The 27,134-nt window shown below is 41.2% G+C and overlaps 1 protein-coding gene across 1 annotated transcript in view; it reads right to left on the bottom strand.

Moving 5' to 3' along the window:
- The window catches only part of LOC128662948 (apoptotic protease-activating factor 1), a 257,549-nt gene that overhangs the window by 118,719 nt on the left and 111,696 nt on the right, over positions 1 to 27,134 (bottom strand). Inside the window, exon 5 of the mRNA XM_053717011.1 lies at positions 21,344 to 21,469. Within this exon, the coding sequence (XP_053572986.1) occupies positions 21,344 to 21,469 (126 nt within the window). The remainder of the gene's footprint in view (positions 1 to 21,343; positions 21,470 to 27,134) is intronic.

Genomic DNA, 27,134 nt, shown 5'->3' with positions numbered 1-27,134 from the left:
GCGCAAACAGCTGTAGCTGGTTTCAAAGAGTAACCCTTCACTTGCAAGGCAGCAAGTCAACCAGCGCCTAGGAACAACTGAAAACAGAGACCAAACATCATCCGAACTCAGAACCCTGAGGAATTCAGGCAAAATTACATGTAGCAGACCCAGACACAGGTAAACACCTGAATCAAGAACACGCAGCCATCCTCAAGATGACACAGAAGAAATACTTGCTAGAAGCGGCTACCAAAATGTAGAGTGCTAAATCTCCACTACAGAAGGCACACTCTAGGCAACAGAAACCGCCAGACCTACACATAGATCTCAAATAAAAGGAGAGCCCAGAACCTCAACGAGGACCAATGCGCCCCCAAGATCCGAGAGAACAATGGATCTTAGGACCTACCTCCAGCCGGGTCAGCCCAAGCATCGGCAGGTCTGAAACCAGGGAACCAGAAAAAACCCAGGCTCAAACAACGAGTGGAAAAAATGGCGAAGCCATTACAATAGTGCTCAGGTGCCAACCCGAAATACCAAATGGAAACCGTCGACAAGGCCGTAGACCTGGAGATCTAGCAAAAGGCCCAACATAGACTCAAGGCGGAGCCAGCAACTCATCAAAAAATGGACAGAACAACCCAGAGAGCGTACCTCTCTCCAAAATAGGTTAACCCGTCTGTCCTAACCTCCTGAAGCCAGGAGAAGCCCTAAGAAAAGGACCACACTTCCGAAAGGAGGATGTAAGCCCCCCCAACAAAGTCCGAAAAGGTCTCAAGGTCTCAACGACGAAGTCCGAAAAGGTCTCAAGAAGAGAACCACAGCAGGAACATGTCCAAGGACAATTCCAAAGTCTCAAAAGGCCAAACCGCTCAAAACAGCAGTAAGGAGGCACTAAGCCCCCAATCCTCCCAAGAGAGGAAGGAAACTCTAGGCCCCGAGGAAATCGGAGCCAAGAGAGCGACGCAGTGGAACTCCACTGACCCTGTCACCAGATTGAATGCTGAATAAGGACTGACACAATCCTCCCAGCCATACGGATCCTTTTAGAGTGATTAGCTGAACTTGTAAAGAAAAACAAGAAAGCACTCAAATATTAATGTGAGCACTCACCGCCCCACCGGACCAGCCAGGCAGAACAGGCGCCATATGTCTGAATAAGCCACAGGACAGAAGATCAATCCCAGCAGGACCAGCCGCAGCTGGGGTCATAACTGTCAAGTTGGCTAAATCCTCCCTCAAAGGGGAAAGTAAAACAGACAAACCTAGGACTAACGTGTCCCTTAACAAGCTTCCGAAGAAGCAACCAGAGAGAATCGATCCCTGAAGTTCCCAAAGGAAACACATAATTGAAATTAAAAAACATCCTAACTGGATAAAAGAAAATATAAGGCAACCCGTAGGTTAATGCCCAGGAAGAAAGCAGGCATACCCGCAGGACCAGCAAAACAGAACCCCGCTCTTCCAACAAAAAAAGGGAAATATCTCAATAATCAGACAATTTGGAAATTACTTCATCCCCTCATGTCTTTTTTTTTAATATAATTTTTATTAATCAACAGCAGGAATGTTTTTAACAAAACATACATCCATAGTAGTATTCAGTCAAAAAAAGGAAAATACACTTCTTATATACGAAAACATATATATTCATTACAAATCAGCATTTGGGTCTTAAACTCTACAAACCCCAGCTAATTATTCAACTTATGATAAATATCCCGCACAAACCTGTTGTTGCACTTTTATCTATTATAACAAAAATAAAAAAACAAATATCTTACAACCCACCCTCTGGGACACCTTCCATTTCTCTAAGTTAAAGAATATTTTTCTACTCCACAGGGTACCAATCCAAAGCCAAGACAGCTATTATAAATTCTGTCATTTGTCTCATAGGGTAAAGGATTTGAAGCTGATAATTTATCGGAAAGGAGAGGAGGACCTTATCCCATTTCTTTAGGAATTGCTTAACTTTACTGTCCGGGGTATTTAAAGCCTCGTATAGCACCACTGCTATTTGGAATCTAATTTCCTGTAAAAAGACTTGAAAGCTAGGACTATGGTTGTCTTTCCACAATCTAAGAATGAGTTGTCTACCAATTAATATGGCTAAATTAATAAGTTTTTTGTTCTTAATATGCCCCTCATTACATAGTAAGATAATATAATATTTGTTAAGAGTAATTTTACTACTCTATTCCACTTGAGAATTAATAATGTAATCTGTCCCTGACAGCCATTCTAATGCAATTTTAGCCATGCTTGACCAATTATATATTTTAAATATCGGGAAATGCCATACCTCCCTATTCTTTATTGCGAGCAAGCTTTTTAATGGAGATACGCGGTTTACCTTTACCCCAGAAAAATTTGGTACAGTGTGAATAAAAGATTTTAATATCTTTGCAGCAAATAAACACTGGTAGGTTCTGTATGAGGAAAAATATTTTAGGGAAGATTATGTAAGGATTCCATCCCTGGTTTTCCTTATTACTTCAGCTCACCTTCACACACCTGTATTTAAGGCATGTCTCCGCCCCAAACAAGTGCTTATTGTGTTCAGTACAGCTAAGCTGTTTGCTCAGTCACTTAGAGCAGCTTATTCATAGGAATATCGAATTCAGATAATACTACCTTTTGGATTACAAATACCAGTTACAACTGGTCTAATTGAAAGTCTTTTTCGCCAGACAGTACTGGAATCTTCACATACCTGCAAATCTTGCCTAAACAACCCTCTCAGGTATTAGTTGCTTACACTGCCTGAATTGGTGCAGCGGGTTACTACTCTCCCAACTAAGGAGCTGCACACTGCTGTGTTTACACATGACCAGCGGTCTACCGGGACTCACCCTGAATTCTCTCAAGTGTGTTACTACTGCAACTTACTCTCTCTTTGTACACGGACTTCACTATTGGAATTCGCATACCGACAGCTATTAGGTAAAGCGGAGATAAGTCTTAACAATCCGTCTTCCTCACAGCGCTACGGGTCTAGTGTGACGTCACCTGCAGGGAACTCCCCGGGAGTCAGACACGCCTCTGCCTGCGGCTTCAACTTTCACTGTGCTGTCTCCCCACTATACTGAAAGATTCACAGAAGCCTGTCTGCCGCTGCAGCTTACAAGACCGCACACTGGTTATCTCTGGTAAAGTAACAAAATTGTCTAAACCATAGCTGTGCCTACTATTCAGTAAAAGGTGACAGTATTCAATACATTTAGTTCCTTCTTACGGATACCAATATTGCTACATTACAAAGTTGCCATAACCCACGTTTTTTACTAAAGAAGTCATTTGATAAATTCTCACTCTGATAATACACAGCCTATGCCAATACAATAGTCTGTTGCTTAGAGTGATACATTCAACCATTTAAGATCTCAGGCAGTTGCGATTCCTCAGAAGATAATTCATTACAAAATCTTACAGTATAACTAAGCCATATCATGGATCCAGCCGAGCTTCCACAAATTGTTTTCAACTTGTCCCAAAGAGTAGACCAACTCAGTCAGGGACTAAGAGAGTTACAACTAGAGAATGAGACTTTGAGAAAAGTTATAAAAGACACCACCAATCCAAAACAGACAGCTCATGAGACCTCCCCTGAGCCTTTTGTCGCTCCACCTGATTTCTTCCATGGAGACAGAAATCAATATCGCCATTTCAAAAATACTTGCCTCCTCAACTTCAGTCTCAAACCCAAGACCTATCCCAATGATAGGGTAAAAGTTCTCACTATGATTAGTTACCTAAGGGGAGAACCCCGAATTTGGGCTGACACTCTATTCGAGACCAACAACCCGGTCCTCTCTTCCTTCTCATCATTTCTTGACGTTATGGATGAACTGTATAACGATGCCAACCTGCAGATTACTGCTGAGAGCAAAATGAGAACCTTGAAACAAGGATCCAGACCTGTGGAACATTATATAACAGAGTTCAAACAATATGCAATAGACTCTCAATGGAATGCCATAGCCCTCAGAAATCAATACAGGCTTGGCCTTTCAGATGCAGTCAAGGATGAATTGGCAAGAACAGAGTTGCCAGAGACCCTTGAAGCCCTTATGAGGTTAAGTAGCCAAATCGATAGAAGATTGAGAGAGAGAAGATCAGAACGGCAATTCCCTGATCAGGCGTACAAAAAGGTGTCCACTCATTGTCAACCTATTCGCAGGTTAAACAGTCCTAGTCCTGGCGGAGCTGAAGCCATGGATATAAGTGTCTTCAGGGGTCCCATTTCTCCAGAGGAACGTTTAAGAAGGAAGACCAGGGGTCTTTGTATGTACTGTGGTGCAGCTTCCCATAGTGTCAAGGATTGCCCTTCTATACCCCAGAAAAAGAACAGTAAGTGCAACCCTACCTTTATATCTCAGATAGTACGTAACAAACCTCTTCACTGTTCTCTACTTTTGTCATTACAGTGGGCAAGTAAGCAGATGAACATTCCCGCCATCGTGGACACTGGAGCTCAAGGGAACTACATCGACAGCTCTTTAGTGTCTATCAATAAAATACCTCTGATAAAAAAAATTGTCTCCAATTTCACTTTGTGTTGTTGATGGCTCTGAGATAGCATCCGGGCCCATTACACACCACACTATTCCACTTTCAGTCACTACCTTAAAAAATCACCATGAACATCTCTCTTTTGATGTGATTACATCCCCTTTATTTCCAATAGTTCTTGGTTTATCTTGGCTACAATTACACGAACCTCAGATCACTTGGAAATCTCTCCGAATTCAGTTGAATTCACGGTATTGCCAACAAACATGTCTTAGGCAGCAGTCACTGTCTCTGACCTCCACATCTGAGTCTCCTGTTCCCCCTGAATACACTCACTTTTCGGAAGTCTTTAGTAAAAAGGAGGCAGAAACACTTCCCCCTCATCGTCCTTATGACTGTCCTATAGAATTAAAACCAGGTACATCTCCACCTGTAGGGCACTTGTATCCGCTCTGTCAATCTGAGCTAGACTACCTTAAAACTTATCTAGATGAGAATTTGAAGAAAGGGTTTATTCGACCATCTGTCTCTCCAGCTGGAGCTGGAATGTTTTTTGTCCGGAATAAGGATCAGTCCTTACGCCCTATCATCGACTTCAGACAATTAAACAAGATCACCATTAAAAACCGTTATCCACTCCCGCTCATTCCGGAACTCATCGAGAGACTACGGCATGCTACCATATACACCAAGTTGGATCTGAGGGGAGCATACAATCTCGTACGCATCAGAGAGGGTGATGAATGGCTCACTGCTTTTAGAACAAGATATGGACTGTATGAATACCTGGTTATGCCTTTCGGCCTCACTAACGCACCTGCTACGTTCCAGTTCTTCATCAATGATATCTTTCACGATCTACTCGATATCTGTGTCATAGTTTACTTAGATGATATCTTGATTTATTCTTCAAATACAACTGACCATATAAAACATGTTAGTTGGGTTCTGTCACGCCTCCAAGTCCACCGTCTCTACGCCAAACTGGAAAAATGCATATTTCACACTAGCACTATAGAATTCCTTGGTTATTCTATCAGCCCCGAGGGCATTCAGATGCAAGAGGGCAAAGTCGATGCAGTAAAATCATGGCCTACTCCTGTCACGAGAAAGGACCTCCAAAAGTTCCTTGGTTTCAGTAATTATTATAGGAAATTCATTCGCAATTTTTCTAGAATTTCGAAGCCACTCACAAAGCTTACCAGCCCAAATTGTATTTTCCGTTGGCCTAAAGAAGCTGCTGAAGCTTTCAATTTTCTGAAGGAATCTTTCTCTTCCGCTCCTATCTTAAAATACCCCAATCCTGACCTTCAGTACATTCTAGAAGTCGATTCATCAGACTATGCACTCGGAGCAGTCCTCTCACAACGACAAACGTTTAAAGACCCTCTATTCCCTATTGGGTTCTATTCCAAGATTATGTCATCCGCAGAGATGAATTACTCCATAGGAGATAAAGAATTACTGGCTATTAAAAGAGCACTGGAATTCTGGAGACATCTTCTAGAAAGCACCTCTAGCCCTATCATAATTTATACCGACCACCGAAACCTTGAATTCCTACAAAACAACAAAACTTTATCTGCCAGACAGGTAAGATGGAGCCTCTTTTTTGCTCGTTTTGATTTTCAAATCATGTACAGACCCGGATCAAAAAACGGGAAAGCAGATGCCCTGTCCCGTAGAGACCAAAGACCCATTCAGCAACAACCACCTAGTTGCATTCTGCCACCCGCTAGATTCCTGGCTCTACTTCCCGTTTCAGTCCAGGACTATGAAGCAGCCTTAGCTTCGGAGAAACGTACCCCATCGAATTCTCTGATTAGGAAAGATGGTTTTTATTTTCATGACTCTAAGTTATATGTTCCAGAAAGAATTAGAACACAGATTATTAAGGAACACCACGACCCACCTTTACTAGGTCATGCAGGAATCAGACGCACCAAGGAGCTAATAACCAGAACTTATTGGTGGCCATCTATGGAAAACACTATCAAGGAATACCTTCAGCAGTGTAACAGTTGCATAGTATCCAAACCTGAGAGACAACCTCCATATGGTCATCTTATGCCTTTGGAGATACCCACATCACCTTGGGCTCACTTGGGTATGGATTTCATTGTTGACTTACCACCAAGCTCTGGATTCACAACCATTCTAGTTGTAACTGATCACTTCACTAAAATGGCCCATTTTATTTCCTACCATAAGTTACCTACTTCCTCAGAAACAGCACATCTGTTCTTGAACCACGTAGTACGATATCATGGGTTACCAACTGTTATAACCACGGACAGAGGTAGCCAGTTCACCTCAAGGTTTTGGAAAGCACTCACTAAGTCTCTTCAAATCGAACAACGGTTGAGTACAGCCTTTCACCCCCAGACGAACGGCCAAACTGAAAGGCTAAATCAATGGCTCGAACAGTATTTACGTTGTTACTGTTCTTACCATCAAAATAGATGGTCTTCCTTCCTCGCCATGGCAGAGTTTTCATACAATAACACGATCAATAGTACTACCAATTACTCCCCTTTCTTCGCTAATTATGGGTTCAATCCTAGATTCAGTTTTCAACATTCTTCCTCAGTAGATACACCATCCATTGATGAATTAATTCAACGGTTGGCCGAAAACTTCCAGCATATACGCTCCAATATACAGCATGCACAAGCATCTCAGAAAAAGTACTACGACTTACGACGAAGAGCCGCTCCGAACTATAAGGTAGGAGACCTGGTGTGGTTATCAACAAAGAACATTAAATTACACCTGCCCAAGAAAAAACTGGCCAGTTTATTCATCGGACCATTTAGGATTACACGTATCGTAAATGAGAATGCTGTCACATTGGATCTGCCTGATTCACTGGTTATCCACCCCACGTTTCACGTGTCATTGCTCAAACCTTATGTTGGCCAGGTCCCTTTTATACCTCTTCTTCCTCCTGATCCTGTATCCCTGGACAGTAACGTCTATGAAGTTCACGATCTTTTGGATTCAAGGTATTCTAATGGTGAACTCCAGTATCTTGTGAGGTGGAAAGGTTTTTCTTCCGATGAGGACTCCTGGGAACCGCATAACCACATAGATGCTATGAGGCTGGTTGCACGCTTCCATAGACGTTTTCCACAGAGACCTAAGCATCCAGCCGTGGTCGGCTTCCTTGAAGGGGGGGAACTGTAAGGATTCCATCCCTGGTTTTCCTTATTACTTCAGCTCACCTTCACACACCTGTATTTAAGGCATGTCTCCGCCCCAAACAAGTGCTTAGTTATTGTGTTCAGTACAGCTAAGCTGTTTGCTCAGTCACTTAGAGCAGCTTATTCATAGGAATATCGAATTCAGATAATACTACCTTTTGGATTACAAATACCAGTTACAACTGGTCTAATTGAAAGTCTTTTTCGCCAGACAGTACTGGAATCTTCACATACCTGCAAATCTTGCCTAAACAACCCTCTCAGGTATTAGTTGCTTACACTGCCTGAATTGGTGCAGCGGGTTACTACTCTCCCAACTAACGAGCTGCACACTGCTGTGTTTACACATGACCAGCGGTCTACCGGGACTCACCCTGAATTCTCTCAAGTGTGTTACTACTGCAACTTACTCTCTCTTTGTACACGGACTTCACTATTGGAATTCGCATACCGACAGCTATTAGGTAAAGCGGAGATAAGTCTTAACAATCCGTCTTCCTCACAGCGCTACGGGTCTAGTGTGACGTCACCTGCAGGGAACTCCCCGGGAGTCAGACACGCCTCTGCCTGCGGCTTCAACTTTCACTGCGCTGTCTCCCCACTATACTGAAAGATTCACAGAAGCCTGTCTGCCGCTGCAGCTTAAAAGACCGCACACTGGTTATCTCTGGTAAAGTAACAAAATTGTCTAAACCATAGCTGTGCCTACTATTCAGTAAAAGGTGACAGTATTCAATACATTTAGTTCCTTCTTACGGATACCAATATTGCTACATTACAAAGTTGCCATAACCCACGTTTTTGACTAAAGAAGTCATTTGATAAATTCTCACTCTGATAATACACAGCCTATGCCAATACAATAGTCTGTTGCTTAGAGTGATACATTCAACCATTTAAGAGCTCAGGCAGTTGCGATTCCTCAGAAGATAATTCATTACAAAATCTTACAGATTATTATTTTGATCAAAGAAATTTTAGCAGAGAGAGACAAGGGAAGACTAGATCAATCACGTATAGATGTCAGGATTTTACTCCATAGCTGGGGATAGTTTAGATCATACCACTGGTTAGGATCTTTAGCAAGCACTATTCCAAGATATTTTATCTTCTGCACTGCTAAAGAAAAAGGAGGGTTATCCGTTAAACTGTTCTTATGTTTAATGATCCATAGTATCTCTGAATTATTAGCGTTAATTTTGTATCCTGTAAAGGAACTAAACATTTTCAATATCTCTAGTAATTTAGGAATAAAGACCTTCGAATTTCTCACATATAGTAAAATATCGTCAGCATAGAGTGATTATACATTATCCCTACCCCCAATCGAAACCCCTCCCAGTGTATTTCTACAAGCTATTGCCAGCGATTCTAAGGAGATATTAAATAGGAGTGGGGAAAGTGGCCAGCCTTGTCTAGTCCCTTTCTCAAGATAGATATTTGAAGATGTATTACCATTAATCATCAAAGAAGAGGCAGGATTTCTGTATAACAATTTAATAAAATTTAAAAAGTGCCCAGATATCCCAAATTTTTCAAGTGAGGTAAACAAGTAGTCCCATGAAATGGAGTCAAATGCTTTTTCAGCGATTAATGCAAAATCCCCTAGATTCTGATTCTTTTTTTTCTGCATATAAATTTTATTCTGACAGAACTCAATAAGCGTCAAAACCGTTCTAATATTTTATTTGTGCTGTTCTACCTTGCTTAAAACCTGGGTGAATAAGAGGATCTAAAACTTATAATGGATGCAAGAATTTTATAATCCGCGTTGAGGATATAAATAGGGCGGTAAGAGTCCATAGACTCAGGATCACTGTCTTTTTTGGGAATTAATACTATGTTGGATGTTGTAAAGAAATTAGAAAGCATCTCATTTTGGATATAATACTTATTATACATGGAAGAAAGAGTAGGAGTAATATGTTCTGCCAGTATCTTATAGAACTCAACTGGGACTTTCAGATTGGTGGAATTCTTAATAGCTTGTATAATGTAATTCTGTTGTATTTCTCTGTTCAACTCAGATAGAGAATCTGTAGTAATCTTAGGGAGATTCAATGATCTCCAAAAGACTTCCTTATTACTTAGTGAAATCGGATCCTGAGCATATATATACACACAGGCAGCCAGTGTAATTATATCCGTTATCAATGGTATTCTGCAGGTCTAAGACAAGTTAAGTCCTTGGCAATAACAGGAAAAACTTTCCAGCAAACCCGACAGTAGCCTCTTATAGATGGGAAAAAGATCTGTAGCCAGCATATAAAGTTTACTATAAATGCTTTCAGCAACCTTATACAAATATACATCCAGTAATAGACTGTCCTCTTGTATCAGGGGAGGTTTTCAAACAAGATATCACAGATTATATGCCTGTCAAGCCCCTCAGCAAATGCAACAAAATATCATAAGCCAGTCTACTTATCTGCCACAGTATATCCGTCAGCATTCACAGCATCTCCTTGATACATCCAAAGACTTCTTCTGCCCAGTGTACACAACCCAGCCGCTCCTCATAGGCACTATGCTACAACGTATAGAGATAACCTCCTACCCTAGTAGGCAAGTGAAACTGCGTGCGGGGAGTAACCACACAACCTATCACTCAAGCCCAACCACAGGGTCCTGGGAGGATGGCAGGTAGCATATACTGCTTATTTCCAGAAGCCGTCTGAGTGAGTGGAAGTTCTTTGCACCGAGACATGGATCCGCTGGTGTGATAGTAGCCAGGGGTGACTGGGGCTCTAATGGATGACAAATATCACCGTTTCTGCCGCTGACGATGCCCTGTTGAAATTCCTGGTGCAAATGTTAGCAGCATTCCCTTGAGATATTTTCCTATGCTCTGCAGCCCCAACAGAAAAAAAGATCTGGCAGTGGCCCTAGCCAATGGGCCGCAAGTGGCTTGACACCAGTCCACGCTCCAGGACCCAGTATGTAACCAAGTAGCGCCTGTAAGTAGCGACTGCTAGGACCGCTATTAACAACAGGCTGGCATGGGTATAGGCGAGCGGTGGCTTAGCTGTTTTGCTTGGAATGCCGCACACACGCATCCAACCTGCTCCGCCCACTTCCGGGGAGTGATGCTCATGCAATCTCGCTACTGTTAGCGAGATTGCGGTAGAGCCATCCCCTCATGTCTAATGAGGTGAGCCATTCGAAGTCTAAGACTGCGGATTCCCATATCTGTTAAGGATAGGATCCTCTAATGACTCAAAAACGTGTCTGAGTAAAACGTGAAGATGCGCTATTCTGTAACGAAAGGCACAACACTCAGGGACAGCTACACCCGCAGGGAACTGTATAGGCCCACCCAAGGCCAGTAGACCCAGGACGATTCTTTTTTTTCTGCATATAAATTTTATTCTGACAGAACTCAATAAGCGTCAAAACCGTTCTAATATTTTTTTGTGCTGTTCTGTCTGGTCTGGGTGAATAAGAGGATCTAAAACTTGATTGAGACAATTCGCTATAATAGATGCAAGAATTTTATAATCCGCGTTGAGGAGATAAATAGGGCGGTAAGAGTCCATAGACTCAGGATCCCTGTCTTTTTTGGGAATTAATACTATGTTGGATGTTGTAATGAAATTAGATAGCATCTCATTTTGGATATAATACTTATTATACAAGGAAGAAAGAGTAGGAGTAATATGTTCTGACAGTATCTTATAGAACTCAACTGAAATCTGGTCTGGCCCAGGGGCTTTCAGATTGGCGGAATTCTTAATAGCTTGTATAATTTCATTCTGTTGTATTTCTCTGTTCAACTCAGATAGAGAATCTGTAGTAATCTTAGGGAGATTCAATGATCTCCAAAAGATTTCCTTATTACTTAGTGAAATCTGATTCTGACCGTATATTCACAGGCAGTGTAATTATATCCGTTATCAATGGTATCCTGTAGGTCTAAGACAAGTTAAGTCTTTGGAAATAACAGGAAAAAGGAAATTTATGCTTACCTGATAAATGTATTTCTTTTACGATAGGACGAGTCCACGGATTTCATCCTTACTTATGGGATTACGCCTCCTGGTCAGCAGGAGGAGGCAAAGAGCACCACAGAGCTGTATATATAGCTCCTCCCTTCCCTCCCACTCCAGTCATTCGACCGAAGTTAAGAAGAGAAAGGAAAAGCCAAGGTGCAGAGGTGACTGAAGTTTAACAAAAATAAGTAAATACCTGTCTTAGAAATGACAGGGTGGGCCGTGGACTCGTCATATCATAAAAGAAATAAATTTATCAGGTAAGCATAAATTTCCTTTTCTTTTACAAGATATGACGAGTCCACGGATTTCATCCTTACTTATGGGATACAATACCAAAGCTATAGGACACGGATGAAAGGGAGGGACAAGACAGGAACCTAAATGGAAGGCACCACTGCTTGAAGAACCTTTCTCCCAAAACCAGCCTCAGATGAAGCAAAAGTATCAAATTTGGAAAAAGTGTGAAGAGACGACCAAGTTACAGCCTTGCAAATCTGTTCAACATAAGCATAATTTTTAAATGCCCATGAAGAAGCCACAGCCCTAGTGGAATGAGCCGTAATTCTTTCAGGAGGCTGCTGTCCAGCAGTCTCATATGCCAAACGGATGATAATCTTCAGCCAAAAGGAAAGAGAGGTAGCCGTAGCTTTCTGTCCCCTACGTTTTCCAGAAAAAACAAGAAATAATGAAGATGATTAACGAAATTCTTTAGTCGCCTGCAAGTAGAACTTCAGGGCACGGACCACATCCAAGTTATGCAACAGACACTCCTTCTTAGAAGAAGGATTAGGACACAATGAAGGAACAACAATTTCCTGATTAATATTCTTATTAGAAACAACCTTAGGAAGAAAACCAGGTTTGGTACGTAAAACCACCTTATCAGAATGGAAAATAAGATAAGGAGAGTCACATTGTAACGCTGAAAGCACAGAAACTCTACGAGCCGAAGAAATAGCAACCAAAAATAAAACTTTCCAAGATAACAACTTAATATCTATGGAATACATGGGTTCAAACGGAACCCCTTGAAGAACATTAAGAACTAAATTCAAACTCCAGGGTGGAGCAATTGGTCTAAACACAGGCTTGAGTCTAGTCAGAGCCTGACAAAAAGACTGAACGTCTGGAACATCTGCCAAACGCTTGTGTAGTAAAATCGACAAAGCAGAAATCTGTCCCTTTAAGGAACTTGCTGACAACCCTTTCTCCAATCCTTCTTGGAGAAAAGATAAAATCCTGGGAATCCTAACTCTACACCATGAGTAGCCCTTGGATTCGCACCAATAAAGATATTTACGCCTTATCTTATCGTAGATCTTTCTAGTAACAGGCTTACGTGCCTGAATCAAAGTATCAATGACTGAATCAGAGAACCCCCGCTTAGATAAAATCAAGCGTTCAATCTCCAAGCAGTCAGCTGCAGAGAACTAGATTCGGATGATGGAAGGGTCCCTGAATGAGAAGGTCCTGCCTCAATGGAATCTTCCACGGCGGAAGAGAGGACATGTCCACCAGATCGGCATACCAAGTCCTACCAAGGCCACGCAGGAGCGATTAGAATTACCGAAGCCCTCTCCTGTTTGATCTGTGCAATCACCCGGGGAAGGAGAGCAAACGGTGGAAACACATAAGCTAGGTTGAACGACCAAGGCATCTATCAGTTCGGCCTGAGGATCCCTTGATCTGGATCCGTATCTTGGGAGCTTGGCATTCTGACGAGACGCCATCAGATCCAATTCCGGTCTGCCCCATCTGAGAATCAGGATGGCAAAGACCTCCGGATGGAGTTCCCACTCCCCCGGATGAAACGTCTGTCTGCTTAAAAAGTCCGCTTCCCAGTTGTCCACTCCCGGGATGAAGATAGCTGACAGATAACAAGAGTGAGCTTCCGCCCACCGAATTATCTTGGATACTTCTGTCATCGCTAAGGAACTCCTCGTTCCTCCCTGATGATTGATGTAAGCCACAGTCGTGATGTTGTCCGACTGAAATTGGATGAATTTGGCCGAAGCCAACTGAGGCCAAGCCTAAAGCGCATTGAATATTGCTCTCAATTCCAGAATATTGATTAGAAGTAGAGACTCAGACCGAGTCCACACCCCTTGAGCCTTCAGGGAATTCCAGACCGCACCCCAGCCTAGTAGACTGGCGTCCATTGTCACTATCACCCAAGAGGGTCTGCTGAAGCACGTCCCTTGGGACAGATGATCTGGCGACAACCACCAAAGAAGAGAGTCTCTTGTCTCCTGATCCAGATTTATCTGAGGAGACAAATTTGCATAATCTCCATTCCACTGCCCGAGCATGCACAGCTGTAGTGGTCTGGGATGAAAGCGAGCAAACGGAATGATGTCCATTGCCGCCACCATCAATCCAATCACATCCATGCACTGAGCCACTGATGGTCGAGGATTGGACTGAAGGGCTCGGCATATATTCAGAATCTTTAACTTTCTGACCTCTGTCAAGAAAATTTTCATGGATATAGAATCTATTAGAGTTCCCAAGAAAGGAACCCTTGTCTGTGGAATTAGTGAACTCTTTTCTAGATTCACCTTCCACCCGTGAGTCCTCAGAAAGGACAGAACCATGTCTGTATGAGATTTTGTCAGTTGGTAAGACGATGCCTGGATCAGAATATCATCCAGATAAGGCGCCACTGCAATGCCCCGCGGCCTGAGAACCACCAGAAGAGACTCTAGAACCTTCATGAAGATCCTGGGTGTTGTGGCCAACCCGAAGGGAAGAGCCACAAACTGAAAATGTTTGTCAAGGAAGGCAAACCTTAGGAACTGGTGATGATCCTTCGATAGGAATATGAAGATATGCATCCTTCAAGTCCACGGTAGTCATATATTGACCCTCCTGGATCAATGGTAGAATTGTTCGAATAGTCTCCATATTGAAGGATGGGACTCTGAGAAACTTGTTTAGACTTTTTAGATCTAAAATGGATCGAAACGTGCCCTCTTTTTTGGGGACCACGAAAAGATTTGAGTAAAACCCCTGCCCCTGTTCCAGTATTGGAACGGGACGAATTACTCCCATAGTAGAGAGGTCTTTTACACAACGTAAGAACGCCTCTCTTTTTATCTGGTCTACAGACAATCGTGAAAGAAGAAACCTCCCCCTTGGGAGATAATTTTTGAAATCCAGTTGATACCCTTGGGACACAATCTCCAGTGTCCAGGGGTCCTGAACGTCTCTTATCCAAGCCTGGGTAAAGAAAGTAAGTCTGCCCCCTATGAGATCTGGTCCCGGATCGGGGGCCGCCCCTTCATGCTGTCTTGGGAGCAGCAGCTGGGGTTCTTAGGTTGTTTACCTTTGTTCCAAACCTGGTTGGGTCTCCAGACAGACTTGGCTTGAGCAAAATTCCCTTCCTGATTAGCGGAAGAAGGAGAGGGGACTCCTTTGAAGTTCCAAAAGGAATGAAAATTATTCTGTTTACCCCTCAGTTTAGCTGCTTTATCCTGAGGTAGGAGATGACCCTTACCTCCCGTAATGTCAGAAATGATTTCTTTCAAGTCAGGCCCGAATAGGGTCTTTCCTTTGAAAGGAATAGCCAAAAGCTTTGACTTAGATGACACATCAGCAGACCAAGATTTTAACCATAACGCTCTACGCGCTAAAATGGCAAATCCAGCATTCTTAGCCGACAATTTGGCAATCTGAAAGGCGGCATCCGTAATAAAAGAATTAGCCAGCTTAAGAGCCTTAATTCTATCTAAAATTTCCTCTAAAGGAGTCTCAGTCTTAAGAGACTCATCTAAGGCGTCAAACCAGAAGGCCGCCGCAGTTGTAAATGGTACAATGCAGGCTGTCGGTTGTAAAAGAAAACCCTGATGAATAAATAACTTTTTCAGAAGACCCTCCAACTTTTTATCCATAGGATCTTTAAAAGCACAACTGTCCTCAATAGGAATAGTTGTACGTGTAGCCAGGGTAGATATAGCTCCCTCCACCTTAGGGACTGTCTGCCAAGAGTCCCGGACAGTGTCAGCTATGGGATACATTTTCTTAAAATTAGGAGAAGGTGAGAACGGGATACCCGGTCTTTCCCATTCCCGCGTAATAATTTCCGAGATTCTCTTAGGAACCGGAAAAACATCAGAGTAAGCAGGCACCTCTAAGTATTTGTCCATCTTACACAATTTCTCTGGTGGTACCACAATAGAGTCACAGTCATCCAGAGTCGCTAAAACCTCCAAAAGTAACAGGCGGAGGTGTTCAAGCATAAATCGGAAGGACATGACGTCCGAGTCCGTCTGAGGTAACACACTTCCCGAGACAGAAAGTTCCCCCTCAGACAGAAGTTCCCTAACCCCCAATTCAGATCCCTGTGAGGGTACATCAGAAATAGCCATCAAAGCATTAGAAGTCGCAGGAATCAGAGTGGCTTCTTTCCTGCTGCGTTTGCCCTGCAACACTGGCAACTTAGATAAAACCTCTGTAAGGGTAGATGACATAACTGTAGCCATATCCTGCAGAGTAAATGAAGTGGACGCGGTTGAGGAACACTGCGTCGCTTGGGTGGGCGTTAAAGGTTGTGACGCTTGGGGAGAAAGCAGCGGCATACCCTGATTCTCATCAGTCTGAAAAGCATCTTTGGACATACTTGCATTAAAGAAAATCTGTTCTTTACATTGTAAGGCCCTTTCAGTACATGAGGGACAAAAAGTAAGAGGGGGTTCCACATTGGCATCTAAACACATAGAACAGGTACTTTCCTGTAGTTCAGACATGTTAAACAGACTAGCAATAGCAATAATAGTCGTTCTTTACTTGATATACTTAACGTTGAAGTCAAACCATACAATCAAATATTTGAAATAAAAAGTCTACTGCTCCTTTAAATAATAAAAGCGCAACAATTTTTCTGCTAGCAGTATAACGATTTTTGCAGCGATAAACAGTGCCCTTATGTGCCCAAATTAACTTAACAATACTGCTCCGTTTGTTCAGTTATTCTATATACATATATGGAATATATAGATATATATTCTATATATCTGAGATGAGAAGCTGTCCTGTGCAGCTAGCCAGCTATACCTGGATTTGTTACGAAAGACATGTCCATTTTTTCCCTAAAATAATACAGACGGAATATCAACATAACCATCCTGGGATATATATGAAAGAATTGGATCAAAGACACAGAGTGTACACTTTGTAAAGACTTTATGAAATTGGAAATTGTGGATCAAAGTTTGATACAACCTGACTTTCCGATTGGCTAAGTGAGGAAACACGTGATATGAACACGTCAGCAGGCTTGTAACGGCCACCCAAACGCCAACTTCACGCTGGAGTGAAAGTGTAAGTCAGGGAAAGCGGTTATTAAATACCGATCTTTCGTATTCTGGTGAGTAGGATTACTTTGATCCATATAACACAGTATCACCTTTGTATATTGAAGACGCTATAGAACTATAAAGGAAACTGTTTGATCCATATACAGGGAGTGCAGAATTATTAGGCAAATGAGTATTTTGACCACATCATCCTCTTTATGCATGTTGTCTTACTCCAAGCTGTATAGGCTTGAAAGCCTACTACCAATTAAGCATATTAGGTGATGTGCATCTCTGTAATGAGAAGGGGTGTGGTCTAATGACATCAACACCCTATATCAGGTGTGCATAATTATTAGGCAACTTCCTTTCCTTTGGCAAAATGGGTCAAAAGAAGGACTTGACAGGCTCAGAAAAGTCAAAAATAGTGAGATATCTTGCAAAGGGATGCAGCACTCTTAAAATTGCAAAGCTTCTGAAGCGTGATCATCGAACAATCAAGCGTTTCATTCAAAATAGTCAACAGGGTCGCAAGAAGCGTGTGGAAAAACCAAGGCGCAAAATAACTGCCCATGAACTGAGAAAAGTCAAGCGTGCAGCTGCCAAGATGCCACTTGCCACCAGTTTGGCCATATTTCAGAGCTGCAACATCACTGGAGTGCCCAAAAGCACAAGGTGTGCAATACTCAGAGACATGGCCAAGGTAAGAAAGGCTGAAAGACGACCACCACTGAACAAGACACACAAGCTGAAACGTCAAGACTGGGCCAAGAAATATCTCAAGACTGATTTTTCTAAGGTTTTATGGACTGATGAAATGAGAGTGAGTCTTGATGGGCCAGATGGATGGGCCCGTGGCTGGATTGGTAAAGGGAAAAGAGCTCCAGTCCGACTCAGACGCCAGCAAGGTGGAGGTGGAGTACTGGTTTGGGCTGGTATCATCAAAGATGAGCTTGTGGGGCCTTTTCGGGTTGAGGATGGAGTCAAGCTCAACTCCCAGTCCTACTGCCAGTTTCTGGAAGACACCTTCTTCAAGCAGTGGTACAGGAAGAAGTCTGCATCCTTCAAGAAAAACATGATTTTCATGCAGGACAATGCTCCATCACACGCGTCCAAGTACTCCACAGCGTGGCTGGCAAGAAAGGGTATAAAAGAAGAAAATCTAATGACATGGCCTCCTTGTTCACCTGATCTGAACCCCATTGAGAACCTGTGGTCCATCATCAAATGTGAGATTTACAAGGAGGGAAAACAGTACACCTCTCTGAACAGTGTCTGGGAGGCTGTGGTTGCTACTGCACGCAATGTTGATGGTGAACAGATCAAAACACTGACAGAATCCATGGATGGCAGGCTTTTGAGTGTCCTTGCAAAGAAAGGTGGCTATATTGGTCACTGATTTGTTTTTGTTTTGTTTTTGAATGTCAGAAATGTATATTTGTGAATGTTGAGATGTTATATTGGTTTCACTGGTAAAAATAAATAATTGAAATGGGTATATATTTGTTTTTTGTTAAGTTGCCTAATAATTATGCACAGTAATAGTCACCTGCACACACAGATATCCCCCTAAAATAGCTATAACTAAAAACAAACTAAAAACTACTTCCAAAACTATTCAGCTTTGATATTAATGAGTTTTTTGGGTTCATTGAGAACATGGTTGTTGTTCAATAATAAAATGAATCCTCAAAAATACAACTTGCCTAATAATTCTGCACTCCCTGTAGACTGTCGTTTTTAAAACGGATACAAATTCACCCATACCACTACAGAGCTGAACTCGATTTGCTGGATAGAATACCTACAGCCTTGAGGTTTATTAAAAAAGCTCAAACACAAATATACCTTTTTTCATTGATGAATTCGATATAACGATCAATTTTAATAAGGTCCACCTTAAACCATATAGTTACAGAATCTATTTCTTTTTTCTATTTTTCATATATTAACTTGCTGTTTATAAAATTGTGTTTTTAAGGAGTTGTTTGAATACATTTCTATTGTATATTATAATACTTTGTTGTAGACTTTATATTTTAGGACTTAATATTTAAGATATATTGATATTTATATGAATTTATAAGAGTTGATGCAATAGATTGGTAGAGCTTTCAGTAGCGCACTCATATCTTCTGTTTTTATCTGTATAATTAGAGTGATATTAGGGATTGTCACACCTGTGAGTTGCATTTTCTACCCAAGGGTAAATTCTGGTTGTTTATACACAAACGCAAATAAACGTCTGGACTTTGCATACGCATAATCGCCAAAAATATGTGAAGGCGAAAACAAGTTACCCGCATGTGTAGTAGTAGGGAGCGGTAGGGAACTCGCCTCTTGGAGGACAGAACCCCCAGAGGTGGATGGCTCAGCAGACCTCTGATTTCCCGAGTCTGAGGAACAGGGCGCTCTAATACAGCATATCGAACATAACTGATTGACCTGTGTCAACGGGGTCAATTCGCATTCTTCACAAGTCGAAGAATCTGAATCTGAAATTTGAACAGTCTCAGCATCAGAATCCTCCATAACTAGATAGAGAATATAATAATATGTAGGAAGGAAAAGGCGGCACTCCAGGCTTATGAAACCAGTAACATGTTTATTACAATTTCAGAGTCGCTACACACAAGACGCCAAACAAGGTAACGGAGGCACTTAGTCATAGGATCCTATGACTAAGTGCCGCACGGCACGCAACACGTAAGGACACGCCCCCTTCCTCCGTTACCTTGTTTGGAGTCTTGCGTGTAGCGACTCTGAAATTGTAATAAACATGTTACTGGTTTCATAAGCCTGGAGTGCCGCCTTTTGCTTCCTACTGCTGTACCGGATTGACCTTCCTTACGTGGTGAGCACCTCTTACATTCTGGCTGTTCGTGAAGTTTTAAATTCCTTTTGGGGTTACGTTGTTGGTCCCTGGAGAAGGCTTTGGTTCTGATGAAGTAAAATGAGACGATCTTACCGGAATCTACGCTGTGGAACAGGAACACTGCCCTTCAAGTGTGATGAATAGTAGCAGCGTCTCCGCCATGGACTTGAGAGAAAAAAAGCAGGCAGCGAAGCCAAGTTAGACAACGCTGATTGCTTGTGGAGCTGTTAATATGAGTCGGGATGGTTTCGCAGAAAGACTCTTCCTGCATCTCCGGACTCTAACTTTGATCCAGGCCCTCACTGAGAGACTGATAGGATTACTTAAAACTCCCATCCTATGTCGAAGAGTATTACCCACCATAAGAGACAAAACAAACTTCTGACACTTCTCTGCCAACCTCCTGGGACGAAAAGCAAAGAAGGCCTGTGGGATGAGGGAAGTGTGAGGAGTATATATGCATTTGGCTGGGGTGTCTTTGCCTCCTCTTGGTGGCCATAATCTTATTTCCCCAAAGTAATGAATGCAGTTGTGGACTCTTTCCATTTAGGAAGAGAAAGGAAATTTGCTGCTTATGAATTTAAGTGATTTTAAGCAATTGAAGCTTTATAGTTGGGATAAAATTACTGTCCAGCTCAAGTTTTAGTTGGTAGTTTGAATCTACTTTAAAATAAATAATAAAATGCTCTGTCATAAATGATTAAAGAAAATGCTTAAAAGAACATTAAAGGGACATGAAATCCAAACATTTTCTTTCATGATTTAGATAGAACGTACAATTTTAAACAACTTTCCAATTTACTTCTATTATTGAATTTCCTTCATTCTCAAGGTATCATTTGCTGAAGGAGCAGCAATGCACTACTAGTTTCTAACTGAACACATGGGTGAGCCAATGACAATCGGTATATACATGCAGCCACCAATCAGCAGCTAGAGCCTAGGTTCTTTACTGCTTCTGAGCGTACCTAGATAAACCTTTCAGCATAACAGGATAACAAGAGACAATCACAAATGTATAATTAGGACTTTACTGTCCCTTTAAACAACTCTTGTTGTTGTGTAAAAATTGTGCTTTGCCCCAATCTCCCAACAGAGTCCAAAAAGCAAAATCTGTAACCTGGGTTTTGCTGCAAATTGACTATACAAGCTATTTGATTTTCGGCAGCTGCAGGTTACAGAATTTGCTTTTTGGCCTTTTTAGAGAGCGTGGGACAAGTACAACAATGTCTGCACAAAGGCTAGAGATGTATGCTCCTCTGTACCTAATGCCGAGATGTGCGTGCTAACTCAAAAAAAGATACGCTATTGGGCACGATTTGTATCCTACAAATTTGGCAAATTAGCGAATATTGGTTAAAAGTAAAAAAATTGTTTTTTTTAATTTAAATATGAAATATGGATTTTAGAACCAACGTTTACGTTCATTTAAAGCATCAGAAATTCTTTGACCTGAATACAAGTTACAACTTTCAACATTACCTTAACATATCCAGTCTTATCGCCAACAGCTGCTAAACGTTGATCAGCACTGAGACAGCAGCTTGTTATACAAGATTCCAGTGCACTACTCTGACACACAACATCGCCAGACTTCCCGTTAATTAACTGTAAAAAAACATAAATTATTATTATATCAAGTAATTACAACAAATACAAAGACCATGATGGTAAACAGATCGCAATACTTAATGATGAGGAACATTCTCCTTAATAATTTATGACTGAACATCTTAATTATGAGTTATTCACAGCTAATGATTGCTGTCTTTTACTTAAAAAGATTCTGACATAAAAAAAAACAATTAGTTCTTTCTATGTAAAGCTTGAAAGGAAAAAAATGATCTTTTACCACTTCATATGGGGAAAATGAATAAATATCAGACATACTGCTATAAAAGTGAATGCATTTTTAATTATAATTTAAGCCACAGGATCATTTTCAGATATTTATAGAAAATTACCATTTACAGAAACAGGGTTTTGTCCTACAGCATTGCAGCAACACAATATCACAAGCAAGCTTTACAGATGGTACAAAAGTAGGATGTGATTTAAAGGGAATTTTGTCAGAAAACAAAATGTGATATTTAAAAAAAAAAATAACAAACAATTTTTTTTACATATATGAATAAAAAAATTTTTTTTTACTAAAGTTGTTAACAAGAAACCAAAAGAAAAGTTCACTTTCAGTTTTATGAGCTGCTTAATACTGCTCCTTCCCCTCACTATTCTTCTTCACGCCCAAGTGTGTGCTGAGCCACCTACTCAACAGCTTGATTTACCGTAACTTGTGCTTAGGCTGTAAAAAGTACTAGCTGTGCACAGTATATTGTTTGCACAGTACAACACAAAAGGCAGCAGTGTTCTGTTATATTAGTTTAAATAATGTTTAGAGACAGAAAAACTGAAGCTGCAGGTTACTCACTGTCTATGATAACTTGTGCTCTAGTTGTTTTAAGCAACTTTCTAATTTATTTCCATCATCATTTTTTCTTCATTCTCATGTTATCTTTATTTGAAAAATCAGGTATGTAAGCATATGAGCCGGCCTATTTTTGATTCAGCACCAAAGTAGCGCTTGCTTATTGGTTGCTAAATGTAGCAAACTAATCAGCAAGCTCTATACAGGTGCTGTAACAAAAATGGGACGGCTTCTAACCTTACATTCCTGCTTTTTCAAATAAAGATAGCAAGAGAACGAAGACAAATTGATAATAGGAGTAAATTAGAAAATTGTTCACAAAAGCTATTTTAATTTATTATGGGCCATATTACGAGTGGAACAGTATTTATTGCTCCCGCTCGCACACTAACTCTGATAGAAGTAAGCATTTTGCGCAAGTCAGGTAGCGCTTGTATTACAAGTTGAAACTAAAAAGTTTTTGCTTGAACGCTAACCTGATGCTCGCAAAAAGCTGGAGTGAGAATATCTCAACCGCGTTAAAGTATTCCCCCATAGAAGTCAATGGAGCAAAAAAAAGTGGGGAAAATAAACCTTACAAGCGCAAAACCCAATCGCATATTCTCAAGTGCGCTAATCTGACATGAAAATATGAATATTTCACATTCCAATGTTCTTTATATAGGAGAATATATTCTATTTATTTATATAGTTCTACAAATATCTGATGGTATTTTGGTACAATATATATCTATACCTATGTATCTATATAATTATATATATATGTATAGATATATACAGATATATATATATAGGAAAAATACTTAGAACATATGTGCAGAACATTGGAATGTAAAATATTAAAAGGGACAGTTAACACCAGAATTTTTGTTGTTTAAAAAGAAAGATAATCTCTTTATTACCCATTCCCCAGTTTTGCATAACCAACACAGTTATAATAATACACGTTTTACCTCTGTAATTATCTAAGATTCTGCTGACTGACCCCTTATTTCAGTTCTTTTGACAGACATGCAGTTTAGCCAATCAGTGCTCACTCCTAGGTCACTTTACGTGCATGAGCTCAATGTTATCTATATGAAACATGTGAACTAATGCTCTCTAGTGGTCAAAATGTATTCAGATTAGAGGCAGTCTTCAAGGTCTAAGAAATTAGCATTTGAACCTCCTAGGTTTAGCTTTCAACTAAGAATACCAAGAGAACAAAGCAAAATTGGTGATAACAGTAAATTGGGAAGTTGTTTAAAATTCCATGCCCTATTTAAATCATGAAAGTATTTTTTGGACTTGACTGTCCCTTTAACACTAAATACACAGTATAACACTTTATTAAATATTGCATAAATATGCTTTTTCATGTTTTCATCTACTTGACTACCAAGGGCTCCAATATACATATATCTGTAAATACATATATGCAAATAGAAATACACACACATACATACATACACATACATATACAGCCCTTAGCCTGCCTTTTTTTTCTAACACTAGAAACCTCATATCTTTGAGCCCTTATAAAACTTTTTGTGCAATCATTTTTTAAAATAATTTTTATTAGTGTTATTATGAGTGTAACTGTACCTTCTTGTTGGGCAAAACAGTTAACCAGGGCTTTGAGGTTGCGCTATCACGTGTTAAATTCAATTGCACTCAAGCGATAGTGTTTACTTTTGAATTTGTAATACGAGCATTACCTGTGACGTGCGCAAACAGGCGCAATAAACCTGATATTTTTTGTGCGTAACTGTTAGCACACCACTCAATCTGGCCTTAAGTCATTTGAAGTAATAGCTTTTGCTTGTTGAAGCTACCACCTACATTACAAATTTCAGTACTGAGGTATGGGTTATAGAAATGCTATGTAAACAAGAGGTAGCAGCAGAAATTAACCCAGCTGGGGTGGAAGAAAAAGAGCCCAGCACATTTGAAAGGGTGTTCCTAATTTAGATTTGAAAACAATGAACTCTTATTAGCTGCTTGCATGAGTGCATTGTCCTGACTCACTCACTAATGCTTTGTGCTATCTGTCCTTTCCAAGGACCAAAATAGAGAGCTGCCAAAATAGAGAGCAAGTTGCCAGAGAGGCAACAAGTGATTGAGAAGTGTCTTCAGTAATAGAAAAGGCAGAACATGCACAGCTAACCTTTATGCCTAACAAAATCAAAAGTTCATGCATATAGTTGGGATCTAAAGAGCTTTCCTAGGAACCAAGAGCAAAATGAGTCTCAGTCTTATAAAAAAGATAATGTAGCTTTTACAAAAAAAAAACAAATAAAGTATCTCACAAAAGTGAGTACACCCCTCACATTTTTGTAAATATTTTATTATATCTTTTCATGTGACAACACTGAAGAAATGACACTTTGCTACAATGTAAAGTAGTGAGTGTACAGCCTGTATAAAAGTGTAAATTTGCTGTCCCCTCAAAATAACAAAACACAGCCATTAATGTCTAAACCGTTGGCAACAAAAGTGAGTACACACTTAAGTGGAAATGTCCAAATTGGGCCCAATTAGCCATTTTCCCTCCCCGGTGTCATGTGACTCGTTAGTGTTACAAGGTCTCAGGTGTAAATGGGGAGCAGATGTGTTAAATTTGGTGTTATCGCTCTCACACTCCCATACTGGTCACTGGAAGTTCAATATGGCACCTCATGGCAAAGAACTGAGAATCTGAAAAAAAGAATTGCGGCTCTACATAAAGATGGCCTAGTCTATAAGAAGATTGCCAAGACCCTGAAACTGAGCTGCATCACAGTGGGCAAGACCATACAGTGGTTTCACAGGACAGGTTCCACTCAGAACAGGCCTCGCCATGACCAACAGAAGTTGAGTGCACATGTTCAGCGTCATATCCAGAGGTTGTCTTTGGGAAATAGACATATGAGTGCTGCCAGCTTTGCTGCAGCTGTTAAAGGGGTGGGGGGTCAGCCTGTCAGTGCTCAGACCATATGCCCCACACTGCATCAAATTGGTCTGCATGGCTGTCGTCCCAGAAGGAAGCCTCTTCTAAAGATGATACACAAGAAAGCCTGCAAACAGTTTTCTGAAGACAAGCAGACTAAGGACATGGATTACTGGAACCATGTCCTGTGGTCCGATGAGACCAAGAAAAACTTATTTGGTTCAGATGGTGTCAAGCGTGTGTGGCGGCAACCAGGTGAGGAGTACAAAGTGTGTCTTGCCTACAGTCAAGCATGGTGGTGGGAGTGTCATGGTCTGGGCCTGCATGAGTGCTGCCGGGACTGGGGAGCTACAGTTCATTGAGGGAACCATGAATGCCAACATGTACTGTGACATACTGAAGCAGAGCATGGTCCCCTCCCTTTGGAGACTGGGCCACAGGACATAATAATGACCTGAAACACACCTCCAAGACGATTACTGCCTTGCTAAAGAAGCTGAGGATAACGGTGATGGACTGGCCAAGCATGTCTCCAGACCTAAACCCTATTGAGCATCTGTGGGGCATCCTTAAACAGAAGGTGGGGGAGCGCAAGGTCTCTAACATCCACCAGCTCTGTGATGTCGTCATGGAGGAGTGGAAAAGGACTCCAGGAGCAACCAGTGAAGTTCTGGTGAACTCCATGCCCAAGAGGGTTAAGGCAATGCTGGAAAATAATGGTGGCCACCCAAATTATTGACACTTTGGGCCCAATTTGGACATTTCCACTTAGGGGTGTACTCACTTTTGTTGCCAACGGGACAGCAAATTTACACTGTTATACATGCTGTACACTCACTACTTTACATTGTAGCAAAGTGTCATTTCTTAAGTGTTATCACATGAAAAGATATAATAAAATATTTACAAAAATGTGAGGGGTGTACTCACTTTTGTGAGATACTGTAAATATAAAAACAAAATTTATGCTTACCAGATAAATTCCTTTCTTTCCTGGCAGGGAGAGTCCACAACTTCATTCCTTACTGTTGGGAAATAAAACACCTGGCCCATCAGGAGGAGGCAATGACACCCCAGCCAAAGGCTTAAATATCCCTCCCACTTCCCCTATTCCCCCCAGTCATTCAGCCAAGGGAACGATGAAAAGTAGGAGAAACACCAGGGTATAAAGGTGCCAGAAGAAAAACAAAAAGAGGGCCACCCAAACAAAGAATAACTGACGGGGTCGTGAACTCTCCCTGCCAGGAAAGAAAGGAATTTATCTGGTAAGCATAAATTTTGTTTTCTTTCCATAAGGCATGGAGAGTCCACGACTTAATTCCTTACTGTTGGGAAAACAATACCCAAGCTCCAGAGGACACTGAAGGAGTAACTGGAGGGAACAAAAAAGAAGTGGACCCTAATCTGAGGGCACCACAGCCTGCAAAACCTTTCTCCCAAAAGCTTCTTCAGTTGAAGCAAACACATCAAACTTGTAAAATTTAGAAAAAGTATGTAATGCGGACCAGGTAGCCACCTTACAAATCTGATCAATTGAGGCTTCGTTCTTAAAAGCCCAGGAAGAAGCAACTGCTCTAGTGGAATGAGCCGTAATTGTCTCAGGAGGCTGTTGTCCCGCTGTCTCATAAGCTAGGCGGATGACACTTCTCAACCAGAAAGACAGGGAAGACGTAGTGGCCTTTTGACCCCTACGCTAACTCCCATAGATGACAAACAAAGATGAAGATTATCTGAACTCCTTAGTAGCCTGAAGGTAGAACTTCAAGACACGAATCACATCTAGATTGTGAAACAAACGTTCCTTCGCCGAAGGAGGATTGGGACACAAGGAAGGAACAACAATTTCTTGATTAATGTTGCAATCTGACATCACCTTAGGAAGGAAACCTAACTTAGTACGAAAAACCGCCTTATCGGCATGAAAAACAAGGTAAGGGAGG

The sequence above is a fragment of the Bombina bombina genome, chromosome 6, assembly GCF_027579735.1.
Source record: "Bombina bombina isolate aBomBom1 chromosome 6, aBomBom1.pri, whole genome shotgun sequence".
Lineage (NCBI taxonomy): Eukaryota > Metazoa > Chordata > Amphibia > Anura > Bombinatoridae > Bombina > Bombina bombina.
The sequence above is the reverse complement of the archived record's forward strand: the minus strand, read 5'-3'. Positions and strand labels throughout refer to the sequence as shown.